The sequence below is a fragment of the Mya arenaria genome, chromosome 1 (assembly GCF_026914265.1).
Source record: "Mya arenaria isolate MELC-2E11 chromosome 1, ASM2691426v1".
Classification (NCBI taxonomy): Eukaryota; Metazoa; Mollusca; class Bivalvia; order Myida; family Myidae; genus Mya; species Mya arenaria.
The window spans coordinates 37817734-37841397 of NC_069122.1; the positions used below are offsets into that span (position 1 = coordinate 37817734).

A 23664-nucleotide genomic window follows, 5' to 3' on the forward strand; every position below is an offset into this window, starting at 1 on the left:
TACTTTTCGGGAATATGGCTGTAAAGCGGAAGATGACATTATTTTATGACAACTTCAACCTTTGCCCAAAATTACTAGTACAAAAAGAACTAATTTAAAATTCATGTTTTTTTTCCAAATAAGTTCTACAAAGCACGTATATATCATGTCTATTTTACGTTGCATAGTGTAGGCATGGTTCCTTCTTATATCATTTTGTTGTTTCTGCATTGTCCGAAAAGTTTGTATTGCATACGTGGTTCTAGTATAACATATTTATTATATTGTAATCATTGACAGCAATAGAGACAGAAACGCAACCTGAAAAGAAGAAGCCCAATACGCCAGGTTTGTGTCCATCATGTGCTTTTGTCCTTATAGTTTTGTTGTATAATAACAGTGTAAATACTACTAGAGATGAAAACTTTTTTTTTACCAATAAAGTAAAATTCAACTTAACATTTAGTTGATGATATTCAAGATTGTGGTTCCCTCGTAAGAGCAATATCCGAATTATATAATTATACATTTTATTTTTTTTCATCACAGATGACACGGTTTCGTCGGCATTAAAGATCGGGGTGGGTGTTTCATTGTCCATACTGTTGTTGGTGATGTCTGCGCTCATCACTGTAATTGCAAGGAAGAAATGCCGCAGGTAAAGTTAATCAACAGATGATTTTAAGAGTTATTTATCGAAATAAAATGTGTTTAACAAGCATATTTGAAAATTGATAAAACCCGCCGAAACATTTGTTTATGCCCTTTTCCTTAATAAATGGATATATGGTACCGATCTGAAAATGGTTAATGCATGGTCCGTCGCATTGGAAGTAAACTTATTTTCTTATAACATCCAAATACATGCATTTAATAACTATATACATACTAGTGTAAGCGTTTTCATTTTGTTAAGGCAATAAACTGGACTCAAAGTCAGAGAGTCCCGGATTTGACCCCGCACGAATCTTCGTCGAAGATTGGTTCTGGATAACACACAAGAATGTTGTACATTAGTTTTGTTTTGTTCTTTTGTTATACATATAATAGTTGGGTTGCATTTAACCTGACTCCCAAGCACTGTAGTGACTTCCTAATCAGTCAACAACGCGACTGTCTAAACGGACAGAAAAGTAGGCGGAAAGCGCCAAACCCATTGCAGAATAGCTGAGGATTTGTTCTTTGAATTATATAATAATATGTAAAATAGTCAAAATCGGTGTCAATGCTATATGAATTATTTTTGGGTTAAGTAGAAAACATTATTCATAAAAATAAACTTTAGGAAAAGAAAGTTTAATCTATGCGGATTTTGCCTTACGTTTTCAGGAGAGATCGTGACGATCATGTGGAATTAAATGATGCCGATGTTCCGTTTGAGATACAGTCTCAACCGGATTTTGAAAAGTCCGATCTATAGACAAAAATATGACTACTCTTTTTCGTTTCATTTCGTTTTTTTCTGGATTTTAATATAGATATTATATAAGTCGCATTCGATTTGAGGACTTTCAACACAATCAAGGCATGATTTGATAATAAACGACTGTAAGTTTTTGAAAAGTATGTATAGGAAAATGATAGAGTAAGTTTTCAGCATGACTATTGATGTAAATCGTCTTGTTTTCAATATCGCTTATTAAGCAACATATATCATGCCAGTCCTTAACTTTGATGTGTATCCATTGGTGTATTTTTGTATATTTCTATCACATTACAGTGTATGTAATAAGTGTATACTACCGATTATTGTTTGCGTTATTGAATCATTACCATAGGCTGTGAGTACGAAATTATGTACATATTGATTATGTAAAATTTATGTTTGCTTTCATCCTGCATTGTTTTCTTTTCTGTAAGTAAGTTTGTGTAAAAAGTACAGTTCTATTCGCTGAGTAAGAAAGAAAGGCTTGCCAACGCTGTATCAAAATGTCATACAGTGTATGTTTGAACAAAAATAGTTATAATAGATTTGACGTTTCAAAAAAATAGGGTTATAAGTGCTGCGTTTTGATTCGAGAGGATACGACCCATATCAAACACAGTACTAATTACTCGTATGCATTACTAGTTTAAATCACTTTATGACATGATACTAAAATACATTTTAATGAAGCACGATTGTTTTTTTAATAACGTCATATAAACATCGCGAATTGACACTTGTTTTGACCATGACATTCAGTGAAGTGGAATTAAATTGTATACGTCTTCTTGATTTACATCTGTTCCAGACTGTTCTATGTACTAAAAACAGTATAGAACTCAAGTGTTTCGACGAATTTTTAATATTTTGTGTGTTATTTAAACTGAAAAAACTAAATTATACGGAGACTAATTAACTTATTATAATAATTTTTTGCAAGAAAGCAAATTGATTGATTTTACCTCATATGTAAACGAAAAAGTTCTAGTGCTCCGAAACTCTCGGTTTGAATGTCTCAAAACAGTACCAGATACAGTAAGAACAGTATAGAACTCAAGCGACGGTATGTTTGTGATTTGTGTTTTTATTTTGTGTTTGTTGAGGTTAAGTATTACACATTGTAAAGTGGTGACTGTTTCTTTGTGCTATGTATACATTGTTTTCATTGTGTTATTTGTCATAATGTCATTACTCTAAATAGCACTTCATGTTGCTTAATATATATGTTGCATGGCATACTTACTTTTATAGTTAATATTTGTACAATGTTTTCTTATATTTTTGGTATTTTTCTAATTAAATTTTTTATTTAGATTTATTTGTGAAAATGTGCAAATTACCTTTATTCAACTTATACAATTCTGCTTATGAATACGTTTGTGTTTGTTATTTACTTCATTATTTTGTTGGATGTAATAAGGTCAATATAAAGACAATTGAACACTGAATGAGCTGAAAGAAACTCACAACTTTATATGATCTTTATCATACAAGCTTATGTCTAGACTAATATAAACAATAAAATAATTTAAAGCTATGTATCACATTACCCCAAAACTGATGTTTCAAAAATATGTAATTTGTTTTTCGAACGTATTCAGAACGAACGAAATACACTAGGAAACTATTAGTATAAACCTTCGTTATTATTAAAGGGAGAAGAATAAGTTTGCCCAGTATTAACTGTATATTTAAAGATAGTCTATACTGTTTTGTTAAGTTCGATTGTGACTAAAGCATGTATCTTTTAGAATCATTATCAGTCCGTATCCAGGGAAAACAGACTTAATATCCATTATGAGAGGCTATGATAAAGTATCCCCGGCTCAAACGTACACGCTCCTGAGTGAAAAAATGACAGCTACACCACAATACCACTCTCCCCGTTTTTCAAACTTATAAAACGGCCTTACCATTACAAAAGGATACATATCTAAAAGCGACTTTTAAGTGGCTAGCTTTATTGACTTTGGAGCTGAGAGTACCAGGTTCGATCCCACTCGGAAGTTTCGCCCCAGATTACTACTTGTTAGGTCCAGTAAAGTTTTTTTTATCAAATGTGCATTGCATATTTTAAAAGTCACTTACGAGCCAAAGTAGTATGTGATTCACTTTCATACGAAAGAAAGGTGCCGGAAATAAATGCAGGTTTCTATTATTTATTAACCTCGTCGTTTTTATTGTTTACTTATTCATTATCAAACGAGTTCAGTTTAAAAACTAAAAAATCGAAATAACACGTTTATTTTAAAAATAAAATCATTGATAAGACCGGTTCCGTTTGACTTAAAGGCCGGATGTTTTGTGAACCAGACTTTTGTTTCACGTCAAACAACCGTCCTTTGGCGGTTCTTGGCGTCACCGTGAGCCGCCCGTTTGGTTACAATGGAAAACTGTGTGCCTGGAGTTATACACTCTTCCGTTCGTCATAGGGGCCGGATGTCTTGTGAACCAGACTTTTAATTTACGTCAAACGGCCGTTCCTTGATGGTTATTGGCGTCAACGGGAACATCCCGTTGGGTAAATATAAGGAACTTTGTGCTCCGAGATATACACTTTCCCGACATATTAGAAAGCCACGACCAGTTTCTGTGAGTCTAAGGGGCCAGATTTCATGTGAACCAGAGTTTTGTTTCACGTCAAACTACCGTCCCTTTACGGTTCTGTGCGTTACAATGGGGGAACTGTATGCATTGTGTTCTACACATTCCCGACACATTACAGAGTCGAATAAATGGATTTGGCCATCAACATTTGCCATGAAGCATTTTACTCGTCTATTAAAAGAATAATTTTTATTGCACCTAACTAAAACATTATGTAACAACATTATAAGTATCTTCCATGGCCGAGAGTGTAAGATAGGTTCATTCCGACCCGAGCGTAGGGTGTTTTGCGGAAACGAGGTTTACCGCTGTTCCGAAAAAAATGGGACCATATCGATTATTTAAGGGTTGGGCTATGCCATCAGTCATACTATATTGTAAATTTCGATTGCTGTACATTTTGTCCTGAGTAGACCAAAATATTATCCAAAAATAAACATTGGCTGCTGAAAAAGGCATCGAAATTCGATATGGAGTTAAATCTTATCACTTCGGACACCGGATCGATGTTATTGCAATATACTGAAACGATATTATATTCCAATCTGAATAAAACTATCGGATATGTTTTGCATTGTAACCAATTTTAAGTCACAAACACTGCATTGTAAGACACGTTCGTGATTCTGAAAAGATAATTAAAAAATGTTTCTGGAATATATATAAGCATCAAGCATCTGAGCATCTTTTACAGCCTTGAAGCAATAAAACACATTGCCACTAACCATCACGCTGCCAATAAAACCTCGAGTGGCGGTCCACGCTCCGTAAGCTCCTTATATACGAACCTTAAAACACTGAGCACGAGAACATTTCCCGCCTAAAACATTTCCCGCCGTAACCAAACCAGTTTCTTTATCAGTTGAAAACTCTCAAGTCTAAAGGCAAGGTTGGATATTTCTTTCGTGGTGGATAGTAAAACGGACCATGCTGGCAAAACAGAACGTGCAGTTAAACAAGCAAGAAGAATGCTAGATCAACCGGCCCAATCAACGACTGGAGATTATGCCTCGGACAATACTAATGTTGAAATGGGCGAAGCTGAAAGTGTAACGGACACACATATGCCACCTATTATATAGGACGGCGGCCAAGGCCAGGGCAATAGTTATTCAGACTTGAAAATAATATCCTGGAACATTGATGGTCTTAAAAGCAAGTGTTATGATGAAGATTTTATCAGTTACTTTAAAAACTTCGATATAGTATGTTTTATTGAAACGTGGATAGAAAGCGAATCTGAAATTCCAGTATTTGGAAGTGGTTTTAAATCATATTTTTGTTCAGCAATACGAAATAGTACACGTGGCCGCGCAATGGCAGGTATAATTATATATTACAGAAATGAATATCAACGTTATATCTCGAGAATATATGAAGAATGTGACTTTGCCATATTTCTTAAAGTTGACAAGACATCTGTAAGGCTGCTTGAAGATCTTATCATTTGCTTTGCATATATACCACCTATTAATTCTCCATTTTATGAAGGTAAAGATAACTCTGGTGTTGACCTACTAGAGAGCACGTTACGTGAATATGATATTCAGACTAGTAAAAGCTTCTTACTTATGGGAGATCTTAATGCGCGTACTGGAGATTGAATGGACTATTTTACTTTTGATAGGAATATACCAGAATTGCAAACGGTGGAGGATTTATTAGACGATTCACATATGTCCCCACGTGTATCAAATGATAAACATGTTAATAACTTTGGTGTAAAGCTTATTGACTTTTGTAAAGTGAATACACTCAGAATAGCAAATGGTAGACTATTTAAGGATCAGAATGTCGGAGATTTTACATTCGTTAACCATAATGGTTGCAGTGTTATAGACTATTTGCTGTATACGGATAATATAGTTAAATCTATAAATGACTTCGAGATTGAAACTCGTTCTGAATCCAGTCATTTACCTATTCGAGTACATCTTAAATGTTATACATGTAACTCAGATCATCATACAACCGCCACTTCAAATATAAAACAAAAATATATATTCAATCAGAAGAATTGTAATGCGTTTGAAGAGAAACTGTCATATGTATTTATTGAAGAACTTTATAATGAAATTGACTCTTTGCTTGGAAGCCAGTTAACTGATATAGATACGCTAGTGTCTACTGTAACTGATTTGATAAAGGAATGCAGTCAGACTTGTTTAAAGACATTTAAAAGTACACAACAGAAAAGTAGTAATTGGTTTAATAATACATGTAAAACATTAAAGTATAAGACGCAGCGGGCACTGAGAATGTTTCGTCGTGATAGAACAAATGTCAACTTATCAGCCTATTTAATAGAGAAAAACGAGTATAGGGAATATTGTAAAACTGAAAAGGACAATTTTAATAGTAATGTACTGATAAATCTTGAAAATAGCTGCTCTGATGGTCAGACATTTTGGCAAAAATTTAAACGTCTTGTTAATAAACAATCCAGAAGAGAAAATATATCTATCGATCAATGGAAAGATCATTTTGAAGGTCTCTTTCAGAGTTTGACTCTCGAAGATAGTGAATTACCATATCCAGATGATGTATATACAGGTGAATTAACGGATGCACTTTTTAATGACTCTATCACGGACGATGAAATTATAGCCGTTATTAAAGATATGAAAAAGGGTAAAAGTGGAGGTAGCGATGAATTAGTACCAGAATGTTTTATATATAGACTGAATTACTTACTGCCTGTTTTGCGAAAATTATTCAATCGAATATTTTCTACTGGAACATACCCAAGTCAATGGCGTGAGACAATTATTATTCCATTATACAAAAAAGGTGATCCTGATGTAACTGACAATTATCGAGGCATCTCATTGTTGAATGTTATGGGCAAAATATACACTGGCATTATAAATAGGCGCCTTACATTTTTCATTAATATATTTAATAGGCTAAGTGAAAATCAATCTGGTTTCAGAGAAGGATACCGGACTGTCGACAATGCATTTATATTGCATTCTCTTGTTAATCAACAATTATCTACACGTGGTAAAAAGCTATACGTGGCCTATGTGGACTTCCAAAAAGCATTTGATGTTGTAAACAGAGTCAATTTATTTAATGTCATGTCGACCAACGGTATACATGGAAAACTTTATTCCTCATTTCGAGCTATGTATTTGTCAGTGAAGGGGAGGGTTCGCGCAAATCATGGAACATTGTCTGAAAGTTTTAACTGCCCTCTTGGTTTGAGGCAAGGATGTATAGCGTCACCTGTTTTATTCATTCTCTTCATAAATGAATTTATCAAGCTTATTGAACCTCCGGCATTTAATGGTATACAGCTATTTCCAGACACTACCCAGATAAACTCTGTGTTCTTTGCAGATGACTTGGCTTTGCTTGCTGACACTCCGTGTGGTCTACAACGCCTTTTAAATGCACTAAGTGAATTTTGTTATCAGTTTGGTTTAAATGTCAATATTAAGAAAACTAAAATTATGGTTTTTAAGAATGGAGGTACCTTGTCTAAATTTGAGAAGTGGAACTATAGAGGGACGTTATTAGATGTTGTAAATGATTTTACATATGTCGGGGTACTACTTACAAGTCAATTATTTTTAAATAGGATGGCATCAGATCAAGCTTTAAAATCAAAACGAGTGTTGCTAACTGTTTTATCTAGACTATATGACTACGGACAAATAAATAAATCTACATTTTTCAAAATATTTGATACTAAAGTTGTCCCAATCTTGTTATATGGTGCAGAAATTTGGGGTGCAGAAAGGATGGTACCAACAGAACAAGTACATCTATATGCCTGCAAACGTTATATGTGCATACCAAAACATACGATGAACTTTCCGGTGCTTGGTGATTGTGGACGTTTTCCCATGTTTATTATCGCTATAAAGCGTGTTTTGAAATATTGGATGAGAATAATTAAACTTCCTAATTATAGATTTGTTAGGAAATCATATGATTTATTATATTTGCAAGACCAAATTGGCAACAGAAATTGGGTAACCAATGTAAGGAACATTTTATGTCAAAATGGTTATAACTATGTGTGGTTAGAGCAAAATGTGAACAATGAAAAACTGTTTATATCACGTATTATACAAACATTGAAAGACCAGTACTTGCAGGAATGGCGTTCTGCAGTTATTGACAGTCCTAAGTTAACTTATTACTCTTTGTTCAAAGATAATTTGTGTCATGAAAATTATTTAGACATTGTAAAAATAAGAAAATTTAGAAATGCGATTGCATGTTTCCGTTGTTCTTCTCATGACTTAGAAATCGAAAGGGGTAGATATATTAGCACCCAAGGGACAGACGCATATGCAAACTCTGCAATATAGAATCAGAAACTGAGTACCATTTTATGTTTAAGTGCCAACACTACAATGATTTAAGGTTGAAATACCTGCCTAGTAAATATTATACTGATCCCACTGTTAACAAATTTACTGCACTGATGTCTTCAAGAAATGAAAAAAATTGTATTAAATGTATCTATGTTCATATTTTATGCTATGAAATATAGGAAGTTGTATTTAACAGATAATAATTAAATGCATAATGTTATATATGTGCCTTTATGTATACTTCTGTTGTGTATTAGAAAAAATGTTTTCTTAACAGTTGGAAATATACATGGTATATCACGAGCATTACAGTAGTAGTACTCTATATGTTGAAGCATTTTAGTCATGTATTTAGTTTCCCTCATTTCATGTATTATTAATGGCATTATTTTAGATTCATAATTGTGACCATAGTTTGAAAATTACCATACTATTTTAGTATCTAGTACTATCTATCATCAGATTGTCTTGAAATTAATACCTAATATTATAATATTTCGACTCAGAGATCCACATAGTAATGCTACAAAGGTCATAAATATGATTTGATGCAATATAATACACTTTTTATGTTGAAGTAAGCCGAATGTTTTATATATATATATATATATATATATATATATATATATATATTATTGATAACAACGAAAAAAAACTAGCTGTGCTGTACAACTATGAAAACACTAAGATTCCCCGCGAGTAAGACCCCTTAAGTAGGCTTCTAATATCCATTTTAGCACTGCACTTAAGATGCGGAGGGGTCAAGCCACAATGCAGCTCAAGGACGCGGGCAGGCCTTCATCACTCTTGACACAAACATATTATAGATTCAAGGTAATTTGAACTGTTTATTGAACCAAAATATTCATAATTACCCAGGGCGTCATGACATTTGAAAAATGAGTAAAAGTATATAGCTATAAAGTAAGAAAAGCTCTCTTTTAAAACAATAAGTTTTTTTGCTTCATCACAGAATAGTACAAATATGATCCCTCGACTGAATAATATTATTAGGTCATGAGTATAATAATAATAATAATAATAATAATAATAATAATAATAATAATAATAATAATAAAATAATAATAATAATAATAATAATAATAATAATAATAATAATAATAATTAATAATAATGATAATAATAATAATAATAATAATAATAATAATAATAATAATAATAATAATAATAATGATAATAATACCAAAACCTTTTAAAAAAAGAAACAATTTATTGCTGTTGTCTTAGTTGTGTTTCAGGCGGTGTAAATGAGCCATGGCGGTTAAACAAGCAAGGGAAGCAATCATTGTGTCACAAAAATGTAATTAATGGATATTCAGTTGAAGTTGAAAACACAACAAATAATTTAACAGGTAAGAATGAAAGCTGATATTATTAACAAACTGTATGCATAAACAAAAGTGGAAATGCGTAAACAATATTTTTGTATTTTAATATTGTAAATAATTCTTATCGAATCTCCGAAAAATGCCGAAGTCAACTTTTTTCTCGACATACTAGAATTTAACATCTATTGCAGGGTTATTGTGTAAGGGAAGAAACTACGTCTTTCAGTAATATGAGAAGAAACGGAGTTGTAACTCTTCGGAGGCTCTACAAAGGTGAGCATGTATATACAATTTTTAATCTATGACAGCGCATTTTGACAGTATATATTTGTTTCAATAGCATTCATTTAGAAAACTGATACACGTAAAGAAAACTGAAATCCCGTTATAGTGACGTTTTTTAACTGTGCCGGCGAACATGCTTATCAAAGCACTGAATGTGCTGAAAGACTGAGGCGATTAAATGTTGATATATTTCACGATAGCATGCATATGATTATGCTGACAATTTTAAATAGTCTCATTTATCATTGTTGTTTACCAACGCGGAGCCTGAGTAGGCACACGGTTGTAGCGATACTAATCTGGCAGAATGTAACTGACTTGATTGATCGATTATTCCGGACACATTAGCGGAGAGCCTGAGCATTTAACCAAGTTACTCCTCTAATACCAGTGGTCGAAATTAGTTCAAGCCCGCAAGCTTAATACTGATAAATTGCTTTTCGGGCTTGATTAAATGTTGATTTTATATAGCAAGGCTTGTTTGAATTTGAAGATGGCAGGTACTAGTATACTGATCCGGGCTTGTTCATCCAACACCATTATTTCAACGACTGTTATGCCCTGCAAAGTAGCCCAATTTACTTAAAACAAATACCAAATTGATCAAGGAGTAAGACCAGCAATCAGTTTACCTGTGCATTTCATGTATCAAATTGCGTCGCAAGAATACAAACTCGTTACTGATATATTTAAATACAATTATATGATAGCACTCATAGTTCTTCAATTTATTTTACTTTGATAGTGTTTTCGTTTTACAGACATTTTCTCTCGGAAGTTATTTTGTCGGGGACAAAGTACAGCGAACAGTGCACAACCGACAGGGCCTCTTACAGGAACAAGGGTCCTCGACCTTAGCAGGTAACAGTAAAAAATAAGATCTTGTGTGTTCAGCACATAATAAATGATCTTATGTGTTACTAGCCTTAAGCTTAATTATCATAATATTATATTGAATTCATACACTCGCGGACTCGAGTAGCAAATGAGTGCCTTTCATTATTTCAGAGTGTTGGCGGGTCCCTACTGTTCAATGATTTTAGGGGATCTCGGAGCAGAAGTTATCAAAGTCGAGAAGCCCGGTATGTACCACCAGCTAATCATAAAATATATGTTTAATTGAAATAAAGCTAAATTAGTTAGTATTCAAACGGATTTTACTTTCAAGACTTTGTAGACATATAGATGTTTGTTTATTGTATAATTATATCTTCTGGATTTGTTAATTTAACTTCGCAATTACCCTCTAAGATATCCTATCTTTGTCTGTAATATATCCCACTGCTCACTTACGCATATATCATTTGGCGCATTTATGCTATAGTATTTATAGTTTTATATTGTAATAATGCAGGGGCTGGTGATGACACTCGTTCCTGGGGTCCGCCATTCTGTGGCCAAGAGAGCGCGTACTTCCTGTCTGTCAACAGAAACAAGAAGGTTAGCACCGATCTAATTTTAAATACATAGATCAGGGACAGGTTTCACGAAAGACCTAAGATGAGGAAATATTTGTTCTGCCTTAAATCATACAAAGTTTTAAGACAGTAATAATAAGGCAATCTAATCACGTGGTCTAAAAAACTTTGATTAGTTTGTTTAATATGCGATTCACGTTTGTGTGTGAAACCAGGCTTAGATCATCTGAATTTATTTGTAAAACTTGTACATGTTTTTGACGAAAAAGGGGTACTCTTATTCCATTTCCTGGATGTTTAATGCATTAATATAGATTGGTATATTATTTTATATGTATCAAACATTTATGTTAATTTATCGTTTGTTTACATTTGAAGAGCATATGTGTTGACTTGAAGACCAAAGAAGGCCAGGATCTTGTTCGAAAGGTAATATGTTCGTAAAAAATACAGTGTCACTCTGTCAGTAGTGTTATTCAAGCCTTGCAAATTTAGCTGTACAATGGATTTTTAAAATGTTTACCTACAAGTATGACTCATTAAAAATTCACTTAAACCTAAAAAAAGTAAAAATCAATACGTACACATGTATAACAAACATAATTTTTGAGCAATAAACCTTTAACTACTTAATAAATCAGGCATTTATGGAAACTATTATTTACTGATAAGATTTTAACCGTGCCTTTAATAGCTGAAAACGCACAAATATTAAATCATTGGCGAGTGCTGATCAACTATCGTCTCACAAGGTTGAAATCCGTGTTTTTCGCACCTTTCTTTTTAAGTAAACACAGTATCCTTCATTAAAACCATTGTTTTAGATATTTATTCATCCTTTTTGGTAAATTAAAACAATTGTATTAATTCTGGTACATTTTATTTGGGAGTAAGAGTGCATCTTTAATTGTGTTTGATACCTATATTTCTAGCTCGCCATAAAGAGCGATGTTCTTCTGGAGAATTACATTCCGGGTAAACTGTCAGAGATGGGCCTCGGGTATGAACAGCTGGCTGAGATAGCGCCGGGCCTCATCTACTGTTCTATCACTGGTGAGGGAGAAAATAGTTCGTTTTATGGTAGGGAACCAACCATAGAAAAACCGTTCAGTAGAAAAACTAACTCTTCCAGTATAATGTGTTGTTTTACATTAACAATACGATATATTTTTGTTCTTTCAAGGATATGGTCAGACGGGCCCGGATGCTAAACGTGCCGGATATGACGTCATAGTTGCGGCCACTGGCGGTCTAACACATATCACCGGACCAGAGGTGAGCTTTTTTTAACGTATTTTCAAAACTAATAATGATGATTTGTCTTACTGACTGACATTTCATCAAGTTATTGGCAGTAATGCTACATTTTGGTGCCTGGTGACCTAATGTAAATTTTGTATCATTAGTATTGCTTACTGATTAGGCATTTGAAACAAACATATAAGGAAGACATCGTAGATCAAGATATTGCAGCCTTAATTCATACTCGCCAACCCAGTGTATTAAAATATATGAAATCGGAAATGGCCGAGAAGTTACGGATGCCATCTCGATTATGAATGGTCCAATGAGGGCGCTGTTTCAAATTGGTGTATGCAGCATATCAAGTTTCGTTGGCCAATTTTCCCAGGGCTTCAGATATCTAATGAATACGTTGGGATTCCGAGGATGCCTTATTTTAACTGAAATCAAACTTAAAATGACCACTTGTGCAAAATTGCATTGCAAAATATATAATTGGTAAAAAATGAGATGTAATTTTGACATAAGTTTAGAACTGATACCTAAATATTACATTACTTGTCAAATGTACCTTTTCCTACATATTTAACACTACGATTAAACGCTACATAGAAAATACACTATTATTTAAAACTCATTATAATGAAAACACACATACATCAAATATGGACACAGATAAATGTCGTGTGACCATAATCGTTCTCCGCTTTTTACTAGGATGGCGAACCGTGTAAAGTGGGCGTGGCTATGACTGATCTGTCCACGGGTCTGTACGCATACGGATCCATCCTGGCCGCTCTGCTCCATAAAGGAAAATCGGGCAAGGGGCAACATATTGACTGTAATCTACTCTCAACACAGGTTTGTTTGACAGGGTTGTTGGCGTGTCAAACCGAATTTAGCCAATGTCTTCTTTCTTTTCGGATCGATTCTCATCGCTCTGTAGTCAGCATTATGACTGGAACTTACTGTCCATTTAGGTTAGTAAATTCAATCCATTCAATCAATTTTACAAAATATGCAATATCTGCGGTCAGGGTAGTTTGCTTGTGTGGAACGTATGTGTTGGTTTTACATTTTGTGTTTCTCGTTTAGTGTCATTGGACCCAACCCTTGTGCATCTAAACATGGTTTCCCTTACGAAAATACTACCTAGATTGTCCATATGGTTTTTATTGTATTATTATGGTTACAGATAATTTCTCATACGTAGTCCAACCATTTATGGCAGGTGGCCTCGCTGGTAAACATTGCCAGTAACTACCTGAACGCCGGACAGGAAGCGAAACGCTGGGGCACCGCGCATGCCAGTATCGTGCCATATCAGGTACGCATGCGCATACTAATTTTGTTGTTACGTTTAGTTATACTAAATCATTGAAGGAAGCTGAAAGCTGATTTGAGTCGCTCTCATTTTTGAGAGGCCATGAGAAAGTACTTTGGTGGGGATCGAACCCACAACCTCTTGGGTGAGAGGCGGATCTTCTTACCACTTGAACAATCTAACATTTTTAACAGCTGATTGCTCTGTTATGAACTAAGAAAAGATGCAATGATGGACCAAGCATGAGTATGACAATACACTGCACGTGAATATGATCTAATAGATAAGTAACGTTACAGAGTAACTAGACAGTTTGTTTAATTTCTGATTGGCTTACGGCAATTAATGAGTTCATGGAATGTATTTTCGCGCTCGTCTACTCATTTAATCCCATATTAAGACAATAACAAGAAGGTGGAGCTTAGCCGTGCTGCAATGTGTAGCGTGCGGATTAATTATTATAACTATAATTATATTCATTGGTACGTACTATATTTGAGCCGCATCGTGTTTTTATTGGACGCTGTCCTTTATATTTTAGCACAAAAGAGTTAAGTTCTACACCAACCAAAAACTCTCGATTTTGAAATTATTTAACTGGAACTTTCCGCTCGTCTATGATATAAAGTACTTAGAGTAGAGTAACTAGAAGAATATCTCGTGGATTCCCAGACAGGTAATTTCATGGATCCTATTATTATGTCAAAGGATAATGAATTTAAGTAAAGTCTTCCAACAGTATAGGCTCTTTTAAATTCGTTGAAAGTTTCTGAAGCTTTCTTTTACCATTCAGGCGTTTCCTACCGCGGACGGTTACATAATGGCTGGTGCCGGAAATGATCGCCAGTTTGTTACCCTTTGTAAGGTGAGTGTGAGCGACTCTGATGCATATTATTCATGTATAAAATGCGGACGTATCTTTTGTTAAGATCTAAATATAATGACAGGTCTACCAGGGTTTACAGCAGAAGCAACAAATGTTTTCGAGCGGACCTTGTAGCAGTGTTTTTCTCTGGTACAGACGCACTTTAAAAACCCTGTGGTATTTTTCAACTTATTTTGCAGGGGCCTAAATTGAAGAAATTTCCAATACGGTTTATTAGAAATTTGTCCATCCCAATAAGAAAAACAGATAATACGAACGTTAAGATTATCATTGTTTGTGTTACTGGTGTTATAGTAATCTTTGTTTGTAGCTGAATTTCAATCTTTCATTATTTGAATAATAAGTTTGAAATTGAAAAGTTTCGTCGTTAAAATTTCCCAGAGTGAAAAGGCCAGGCCCCTTCCAAATGTTAGCTGAAAATCACTGACCACTAAACAGATTTTCTATCTACAATGTAAAAACACTACTGAGGCGCCCCAAAGGTTAGCAAGGTGTCGCCGTTAATTTTACTTACAAATGATTAGTGTATTAAATTGAAGATTGTGCGCCAGAAACGAATGCTATGAAGGCTGATATGAACAGCTTTTGAATTATTTCGGACAACGCCTGTGTTGTTTTGGAGAATTATATGGCAGAAAATATGATTAACTCATCAATTCAAAATGTGTTAGTTTAATTTCTTGCATATTTAAAAATGTTTTTTTATAAGAAACATAATGATACTATGCCTGACTTTATGAACAGAAGAATGCCAGAACTCAGCGGTATTATTTGGATACAAATATTCTTTTTTCTTTCATGCTTTACGATGAAATATGGGGTTTTAACAGTGAAATAACAACAGTGAAAATATCAATTTGATATTTTCACTGCAAAATAAGGAGTGAAAATATCAACTTTGAGAACTACTTTTAAATTCCTTTGTTATTACATGTACTTGCCTTGATCAAAACAGAACACTGGACTTCAGTAAATTATGTCAAAAAATGTTAAAAAAATAAAGAAATGTTTTATAAATTTAAATAAATATATAATTGGAAATTAACAACTTACCGTTTATTACCGGTTATCCCGTTTATCAAACATTTTACTGATCTTTGAAGCTGAATGTTCGAACATTTGCTTAGTAGTACGTAAATGAGCTTCCTGGAGAATTCACACAACAATTTACAGATAGATCCGATATATTTTACCCCACCCACACCTCAAAATGTGTCAACAAACTAGCGTGGCATTTACTTTTTATCTGGAAAACAAACATTTTAAAGCGAAACAGACTGGTCTCTGACAGTAAGATGACTGAATATTAACTTACTATAAAAAACACGCGTACAAGCTGTCTTAAACTGAGAAGAATGGTTAAAATCCAATGAGTATTCACATTTGTTTTGCTAACACATTTGACCTTCCAAATTTTCATTCTTTAAATAGCGGCATAGTAAATTGGTTATGTATTCATGCCCATCTTAAAATAAAAAGTGTTTTCATTATTTTTTGGAACATATGTGCACTAATAATACTTCATTGTTTACTGTTCATAAAGCTTTGAAATAAAAAAAACGAGCGAATATTAAGCTATAAGAATGAACAGCAGAGAACTATTATTCAGCAAACCGAAAGTAGAAAAGTTGACAGCTATAATAATGCATGAGGGGCGCCCCACGGGTAGCGGCGTAAAGCCCACCCTTTTCAAAAAAATGGGTAATTCAGAATTACTAGTGAACATTTGGTCTGAATACCACCTGTGCACTCTTTAGAATATCCTAAGCAGTATATATGTTATTGGTTTGAGGGATTTTCTGCAATATTACACACGCTTTGGTGTCTTATTGCATTTCGTTGTCATGATATTCGTGTCTCTGTATCATTTACAGCGAATTGGCTTATCGGACCTCGCGGACCACCCAGACTATAAGACTAACAAACTGAGAGTTGCAAATAGAGCGAACTTATTAGAGAAGTTCTCAAACAAGTAAGGCTCATGGTGTAAACACAATGTGGTTTTTTTACCAATAAGATTTTTTAAACCATTTTTAAACAGCACGTGACTTAACATGTTTATACCAGTACCAAAGTATTTCTTGACATACTTTTTTGAATTGTTTAATACAATGACTTAAAAAACTTATAATAGTGGAATAAAGATTGCATGCTAAAACAAATCCCAGTTCTAAAATAGGGCGTCAGAAATAGCAATTCTTAAATACTTAATTCTAGAAATTATCACAAGCTTTGAAGAATTACCCGTGTGTATCACAGACACAGTTACAGTATGTTAAACATTATGATGTAAACATTATGCCATAATCGAAAGAATTGAAGTTATTTTAGACTGAGTTAACTACACGTTGATGTCGTGATCATATGATAATTTTCGTACATTGTGATCCAGAATACGATCTAAATCTACCCTGGAATGGTTGGATGTCTTGGAGGGCTCAGGAATCCCATATGGTCCAATAAATAACATGCAACAAGTCTTCTCTGATCCGCAGGTCGGTGTATTGCTTAATTCAAGTTGTTTTGAGTTTTATTATACGTTTAATAAGCTATACATTTGAGAAGTTTAAGAGCTTAAAACAATTCGTCATAAATGATTAACATTGCTAAGCATGTAGACAAACGTTACTGAGTATTTAGCGCAACACATAACTTACTACAATAGTACATGTTTCAATCTCTTCTATATGTACGTGTAGGTCATAAATAACGGTATGTTGCCATATTCTCTATATATATTTATAGGATCATTTATAACGGTATGATCCAATATCGTCCATTTATACTTGTAGATCATAAATAACAATATGATGCAATATCCACAATATATACTTGTAGGTCATAAACAGCTGTATGATGCAATATCGTCTATTTATACTTTTAGGTCATGAACAGCTGTATGATGCAGTATCGTCTATTTATACTTTTAGGTCATAAACAGCTGTATGATGCAATATCGTCTGTTTATACTTTTAGGTCATAAACAGCTGTATGGTGCAATATCGTCTATTTATACTTGTAGGTCATGAACAGCTGTATGATGCAATATCGTCTATTTATACTTGTAGGTCATAAACAGCTGTATGATGCAATATCGTCTATTTATACTTGTAGGTCATAAACAGCTGTATGGTGCAATATCGTCTATTTATACTTGTAGGTCATAAACAGCTGTATGATGCATTATCGTCTATATATACTTGTAGGTCATAAACAGCTGTATGATGCATTATCGTCTATATATACTTGTAGGTCATAAACAGCTGTATGATGCAATATCGTCTATTTATACTTGTAGGTCATAAACAGCTGTATGATGCAATATCGTCTATTTATACTTGTAGGTCATAAACAGCTGTATGATGCATTATCGTCTATATATACTTTTAGGTCATAAACAGCTGTATGATGCAATATCCTCTATTTATACTTTTAGGTCATAAACAGCTGAATGATGCATTATCGTCTATATATACTTGTAGGTCATAAACAGCTGTATGATGCAATATCGTCTATTTATACTTGTAGGTCATAAACAGCTGTATGATGCATTATCGTCTATATATACTTTTAGGTCATAAACAGCTGTATGATGCATTATCGTCTATATATACTTGTAGGTCATAAACAGCTGTATGATGCATTATCGTCTATATATACTTGTAGGTCATAAACAGCTGTATGATGCAATATCGTCTATTTATACTTGTAGGTCATAAACAGCTGTATGATGCAGTATCGTCTATTTATACTTTTAGGTCATAAACAGCTGTATGATGCAATATCGTCTGTTTATACTTTTAGGTCATAAACAGCTGTATGATGCAATATCGTCTATTTATACTTGTAGGTCATAAACAGCTGTATGATGCAATATCGTCTATTTATACTTTTAGGCCATACACAACTGTATGATGCATTATCGTCTATATATACTTGTAGGTCATAAACAGCTGTATGATGCAATATCGTCTATTTATACTTGTAGGTCATAAACAGCTGTATGATGCAGTATCGTCTATTTATACTTTTAGGCCATACACAACTGTATGATGCATTATCGTCTATATATACTTGTAGGTCATAAACAGCTGTATGATGCAATATCGTCTATTTATACTTTTAGGTCATAAACAGCTGTATGATGCATTATCGTCTATATATACTTGTAGGTCATAAACAGCTGTATGATGCAATATCGTCTATTTATACTTTTAGGTCATAAACAGCTGTATGATGCAATATCGTCTGTTTATACTTTTAGGTCATAAACAGCTGTATGATGCAATATCCTCTATTTATACTTTTAGGTCATAAACAGCTGAATGATGCAATATCGTCTATTTATACTTTTAGGTCATAAAGAACTATATGATGCAATATCCTCTATATATACTTTTAGGTCATAAATAACTGTATGATGCAATATCCTTTATTTATACTTTTAGGTCATAAAGAACTCTATATTGCATTATCCTCTATATATACTTTTAGGTCATAAATAACTGTATGATGCAATATCCTCTATATATACTTTTAGGTCATAAAGAACTGTATGATGCAATATCCTCTTTACATACTTTTAGGTCATAAATGACTGTATGATGCAATATCCTCTATATATACTTTTAGATCATAAAGAACTGTATGATGCAATATCCTCTATATATACTTATCTGTCATAAATAACTGTATGATGCAATATCCTCTATATATATACTTATAGGTCATAAATAACTGTATGATGCAATATCCTCTTTATATACTTTTAGGTCATAAAGAACTGTATGATGCAATATCCTCTATATATACTTATAGGTCATAAAGAACTGTATGATGCAATATCCTCTATATATACTTATAGGTCATAAATGACTGTATGATGCAATATCCTCTATATATACTTTTAGATCATAAAGAACTGTATGATGCAATATCCTCTATATATACTTATCTGTCATAAATAACTGTATGATGCAATATCCTCTATATATACTTATAGGTCATAAATAACTGTATAATGCAATATCCTCTATATTTACTTTTAGGTCATAAAGAACTGTATGATGCAATATCCTCTATATACACTTATAGGTCATAAATAACTGTATGATGCAATATCCTCTATATATACTTATAGGTCATAAAGAACTGTATGATGCAATATCCTCTATATATACTTATAGGTTATAAATAACTGTATAATGCAATATCCTCTATATTTACTTTTAGGTCATAAATAATGTTATGTTGCAATATCCTCTATATATACATTTAAGTAATAAATAACTGTATGATGCAATATCCTCTATATTTACTTTTAGGTCATAAATAACCGTATGATGCAATATCCTCTTTATATACTTTTAGGTCATAAATAACCGTATGATCCAGGAAATGAGCCACCCAACAGCAGGAACCGTCAGAGTTGCTGGTATGTGGTTATAAAAACTATCTTTATACATATAAAATGTCTTTTACTTAAAGCTGCACTCTCACAGATTGAACTTTTTGACAACTTTTTTAGTTTTTGTCTTTGAACGAGCCGATTTTTGTGAAAATGCATGGAAAACATTTATATAAGACTGCTGACAAAAAATAAGATCGCATATTTGTATATTTAAAGTTAAAAAATTGATATTGTATGCATTTTTCTTAAACCGTTAGTAACGGCTTAAGCCATATAACATTAATTTTCGAACGGAAATACGAAAATCTGCGATCTGATCATTTGTCAGCAATTTTTTATCATTGGTTTACAGATATTTACGCAAAAAAATGCTCTTTCCAAGATTTTTTTTAAAAAAGATGTAAAACTCTGTGAGAGTGCAGCTTTAATATGATAGCTGTTTAAGTAAATACTATGACCATGTGCTTTGGTTGTTCATTTAAGGAATGAATTGCGGGGTTGATGTCATTATCAGGGTATGAACGCAATTGGGTTGGTCAATGTGTGTGGAGTCCGCAATTCATTCCTTATATTTACACCAATAGTTCATTATTTCATTCAAGAATTGTTAAAAAAATACTTCATTTCATTTAAGAAAACCTTTCAGTAACCCTTTCTTACCCATTCGGTAACTTGAAATCACTTTAAAACGTAAAATTGAACCACTTCTGGTACCAATATATTTAAAATATAATAAACTAACACTTTTAAAAATGTTGAGCTATATTTTACGGGACCTGCAGACACAATACAACCAATAACAAGATCAATAGCTTTCATGTATATTGTTATGCAATGAATTACGATCCGAACATATCCGAAGATGTTGCGTTCATCGATTGATGAACGCAATTGCCGAAAGGCAGTTCATTTAAGGAATGGAAGTTGATGTGTAAATATTTAAAGATAAAAGAATTGGCGTTAGGTTTCTACCACGGCTTGATAATATTTTAATTCCAAAATTATGTATTTGTATTTACATCTAAACCAAACAAATATATATTTGTACTCAGTTAAAAGACAGCACTATTCGGATATTCATAAATCAATGGAGATTCTTTGAAATGATTTACCATGAACAAAATCCCACTGACTATACCCTAATGCACTATTTTACTAATGAACAGGCAAACTTCCTTGCAGTTTGGAACGATTTGAATCTAGTGTTTATGGGTTCAGTTTTATGTATTAAATTCATTGTCTTCAGGTCCTGCCGTGCGGTTTAGCGAGACTCCAACAGTATTAAACCATTCCCCACCCACCCTTGGTCAACACACAGACGAGGTTCTGAGTGGAGTCTTACAGATGAACGAAGAGGAAATAGCCAAACTACACAGAGATGGAGTCATTACATAGCATATTATGCTTCCTGAACACTTATATTATTAATCGGACATCTTATCGAGTGTCTTTATTTTATTATGTTTGTTTGGCATTCTGCGTTGCAAATTTTTGATTTGAGAACAAAAACAAATAGTCGGACTACGCTCGGTGTTCGTGATAACATGATGTTTTTGCAATATTTCGACATCAACACTGATTAACACTCAGTGCTGATGATTTATTTTGGTAGTGCCTTTCAAATGTGTCGTCAGCTGATAAACCTTTGATTTTAAACTCATCATATTAGTACAACGATCGTGAAATTAGTCCTGGCAATATCCTATTTACCTAATTCGTTGTCACCATGTTACGTAAAGGTATCGTCTGTTTATTAAGAAAACAATGCGATTTCCAACTGTTTGTCTGAAAGTGTTGAAACGATCATGACGTAGTTTTAGTAGTTTAAGGTCATTTTTGTGACTTCCTCTGAAAGTTACGTAGAGGTTATGGCGTACTTTTCCAAGTACTCATGGAATCAGACCATAGTTTTTTACTGTATGCATGTTAAATATCTGACGTCGTGATCATATGGTTATATCTCCATGAAATAATTAATAAAGTACTGATCAAATAAATTTCATTTTCTGAAATATGACTTCAGGGAAAAATAAAAGAAAACCCAACCATGGTAATGATCTAAGTAGACTTCCACTTTCGGTAACAATTCACAACCCATTGCATTAGCTCAGTAAGTTGGCGGTTAAATGTCAATATTCTTTGTTTTTAAACACGCACATTCTTAAAAAAGGCGAATGAATACAATAATTCTCCACAGTAACATATCATAATAAAACAAATTACAACAAACTTTTTTTTTGAAAAAACAACAACAACATTATTCAAAACACTGTATAAATGGGATATTCTTAAGAAACCTTAAATCTTCTCTTTTCTTTTAAATTACGCGTCACGACGCCAGGAAACAATGACGCAAGCAGTACTTGCTGACATATACCAAAAAAGTGTTTTAAAGTCTTAATTTAAAAGGTATAAAAATATGATATAATTATAATATACAAACAAAATAAGCAGTCACCACTAGCGACTTTTTCCGCCTGCCCTCGTTCGAGGGAATTTCATTTTTTATAACCAATGAAACTTCATAATTTTATTATCAATTTTTTGTTATAGAAATCCTAGTCAGACATCTCAATCAAATCTTTATCTACATAACCAGTAATTTATTTTAGTATTTCTGACGTTAATGCATGATTGAAAACGTTATTCAATTTTGAAGGAGTATATTTCACGCACCCCGACCAATTTTTGAAATGTGTAATAAAGGAAATACTATAATCATGAATTGCAAACATCGAAATGCTCAATGTCTAATAAATAAAAATGTACACTGTACATAGAATATCAATTCATGTTCAAAAAATTCGTTAGAGCATTTCTTTATGTGGTCTGAGCTTAATCCAATTTGACACATTTCAATCCGCTCCTCATTGTTTCTCCATTTTATTATAAACTTAATGACTGTCTCCGAACGGGAGTGTCCAAAAATGCCATTTATTTTCATTTAATTGAACTTTATCCCTTGCGACTGAAATTTGTCTTTCTAACCATCGATTTTGCATACTAGCTGATGGAACAATTTACTAGCATTGCACATCATACATTTCCATCATTAATGTTTGTTCAATATATGATATACTCGGTTGTAAAATCACTAAAATCATATGAAGTTCGCTTCATTTCACAACTCTGTGTACAAAGCTTACCTTTGCTATGACCAAAATATGACGTTTCATATCTTCACTGTAATGAGCGATTTCATTGGCTAATTAAAAGTCAATGTGAGGTGACCCCTAACGCGATGTACTCAGATCCACATAGCGTAATGTCCTAAAGCTAGTATTTGGGGCCGGATTTGACACGGCTAAAACGTAATGTCAATGGCATTGTTGTAGGCACTGCATATGAAACAAACTTTAAAAGAGACTCGTTTACGGTATATGGACGACAGTTTTTTTTAAAATTTGTTT

At 33.2% G+C, this 23664-nt stretch overlaps 2 protein-coding genes across 4 annotated transcripts in view; both read left to right on the plus strand.

The window, feature by feature from the left end:
- Nucleotides 1-2779, plus strand: part of LOC128231848 (uncharacterized) — a 39619-nt gene extending 36840 nt beyond the window's left edge. For all 3 annotated transcript variants that reach the window (XM_052945089.1, XM_052945078.1, XM_052945098.1), the window contains exons 26-28: nt 280-327; nt 529-637; nt 1309-2779. In XM_052945089.1, the coding sequence (XP_052801049.1) occupies nt 280-327; nt 529-637; nt 1309-1399 (248 nt within the window). In that variant the 3' untranslated portion in view covers nt 1400-2779. The remainder of the gene's footprint in view (nt 1-279; nt 328-528; nt 638-1308) is intronic.
- A 6377-nt stretch (nt 2780-9156) lies between these two features.
- LOC128231865 (succinate--hydroxymethylglutarate CoA-transferase-like) lies at nt 9157-22238 on the plus strand. The gene is made up of 16 exons (XM_052945110.1): nt 9157-9174; nt 9589-9713; nt 9881-9962; nt 10736-10835; nt 10983-11056; nt 11329-11414; nt 11771-11821; nt 12325-12445; nt 12576-12667; nt 13352-13495; nt 13866-13961; nt 14752-14823; nt 16719-16816; nt 17237-17339; nt 20215-20278; nt 21501-22238. The coding sequence occupies exons 3-16, from the start codon at nt 9920-9922 to the stop codon at nt 21647-21649; spliced, it is 1293 nt and encodes a 430-aa protein (XP_052801070.1). The 5' UTR covers nt 9157-9174; nt 9589-9713; nt 9881-9919; the 3' UTR covers nt 21650-22238.
- Nucleotides 22239-23664: the final 1426 nt, after the last annotated feature.

Coding starts and splice junctions, on each gene's coding strand:
- LOC128231865 (XM_052945110.1), top strand. CDS start 9,920: ATGAGAAGAAACGGAGTTGTAACTCTTCGGAGGCTCTACAAAG. Junction 11,822..12,324: donor GCCAGGATCTTGTTCGAAAG/GTAATATGTTCG, acceptor CTATATTTCTAG/CTCGCCATAAAGAGCGATGT. Junction 13,962..14,751: donor CCAGTATCGTGCCATATCAG/GTACGCATGCGC, acceptor TTTACCATTCAG/GCGTTTCCTACCGCGGACGG.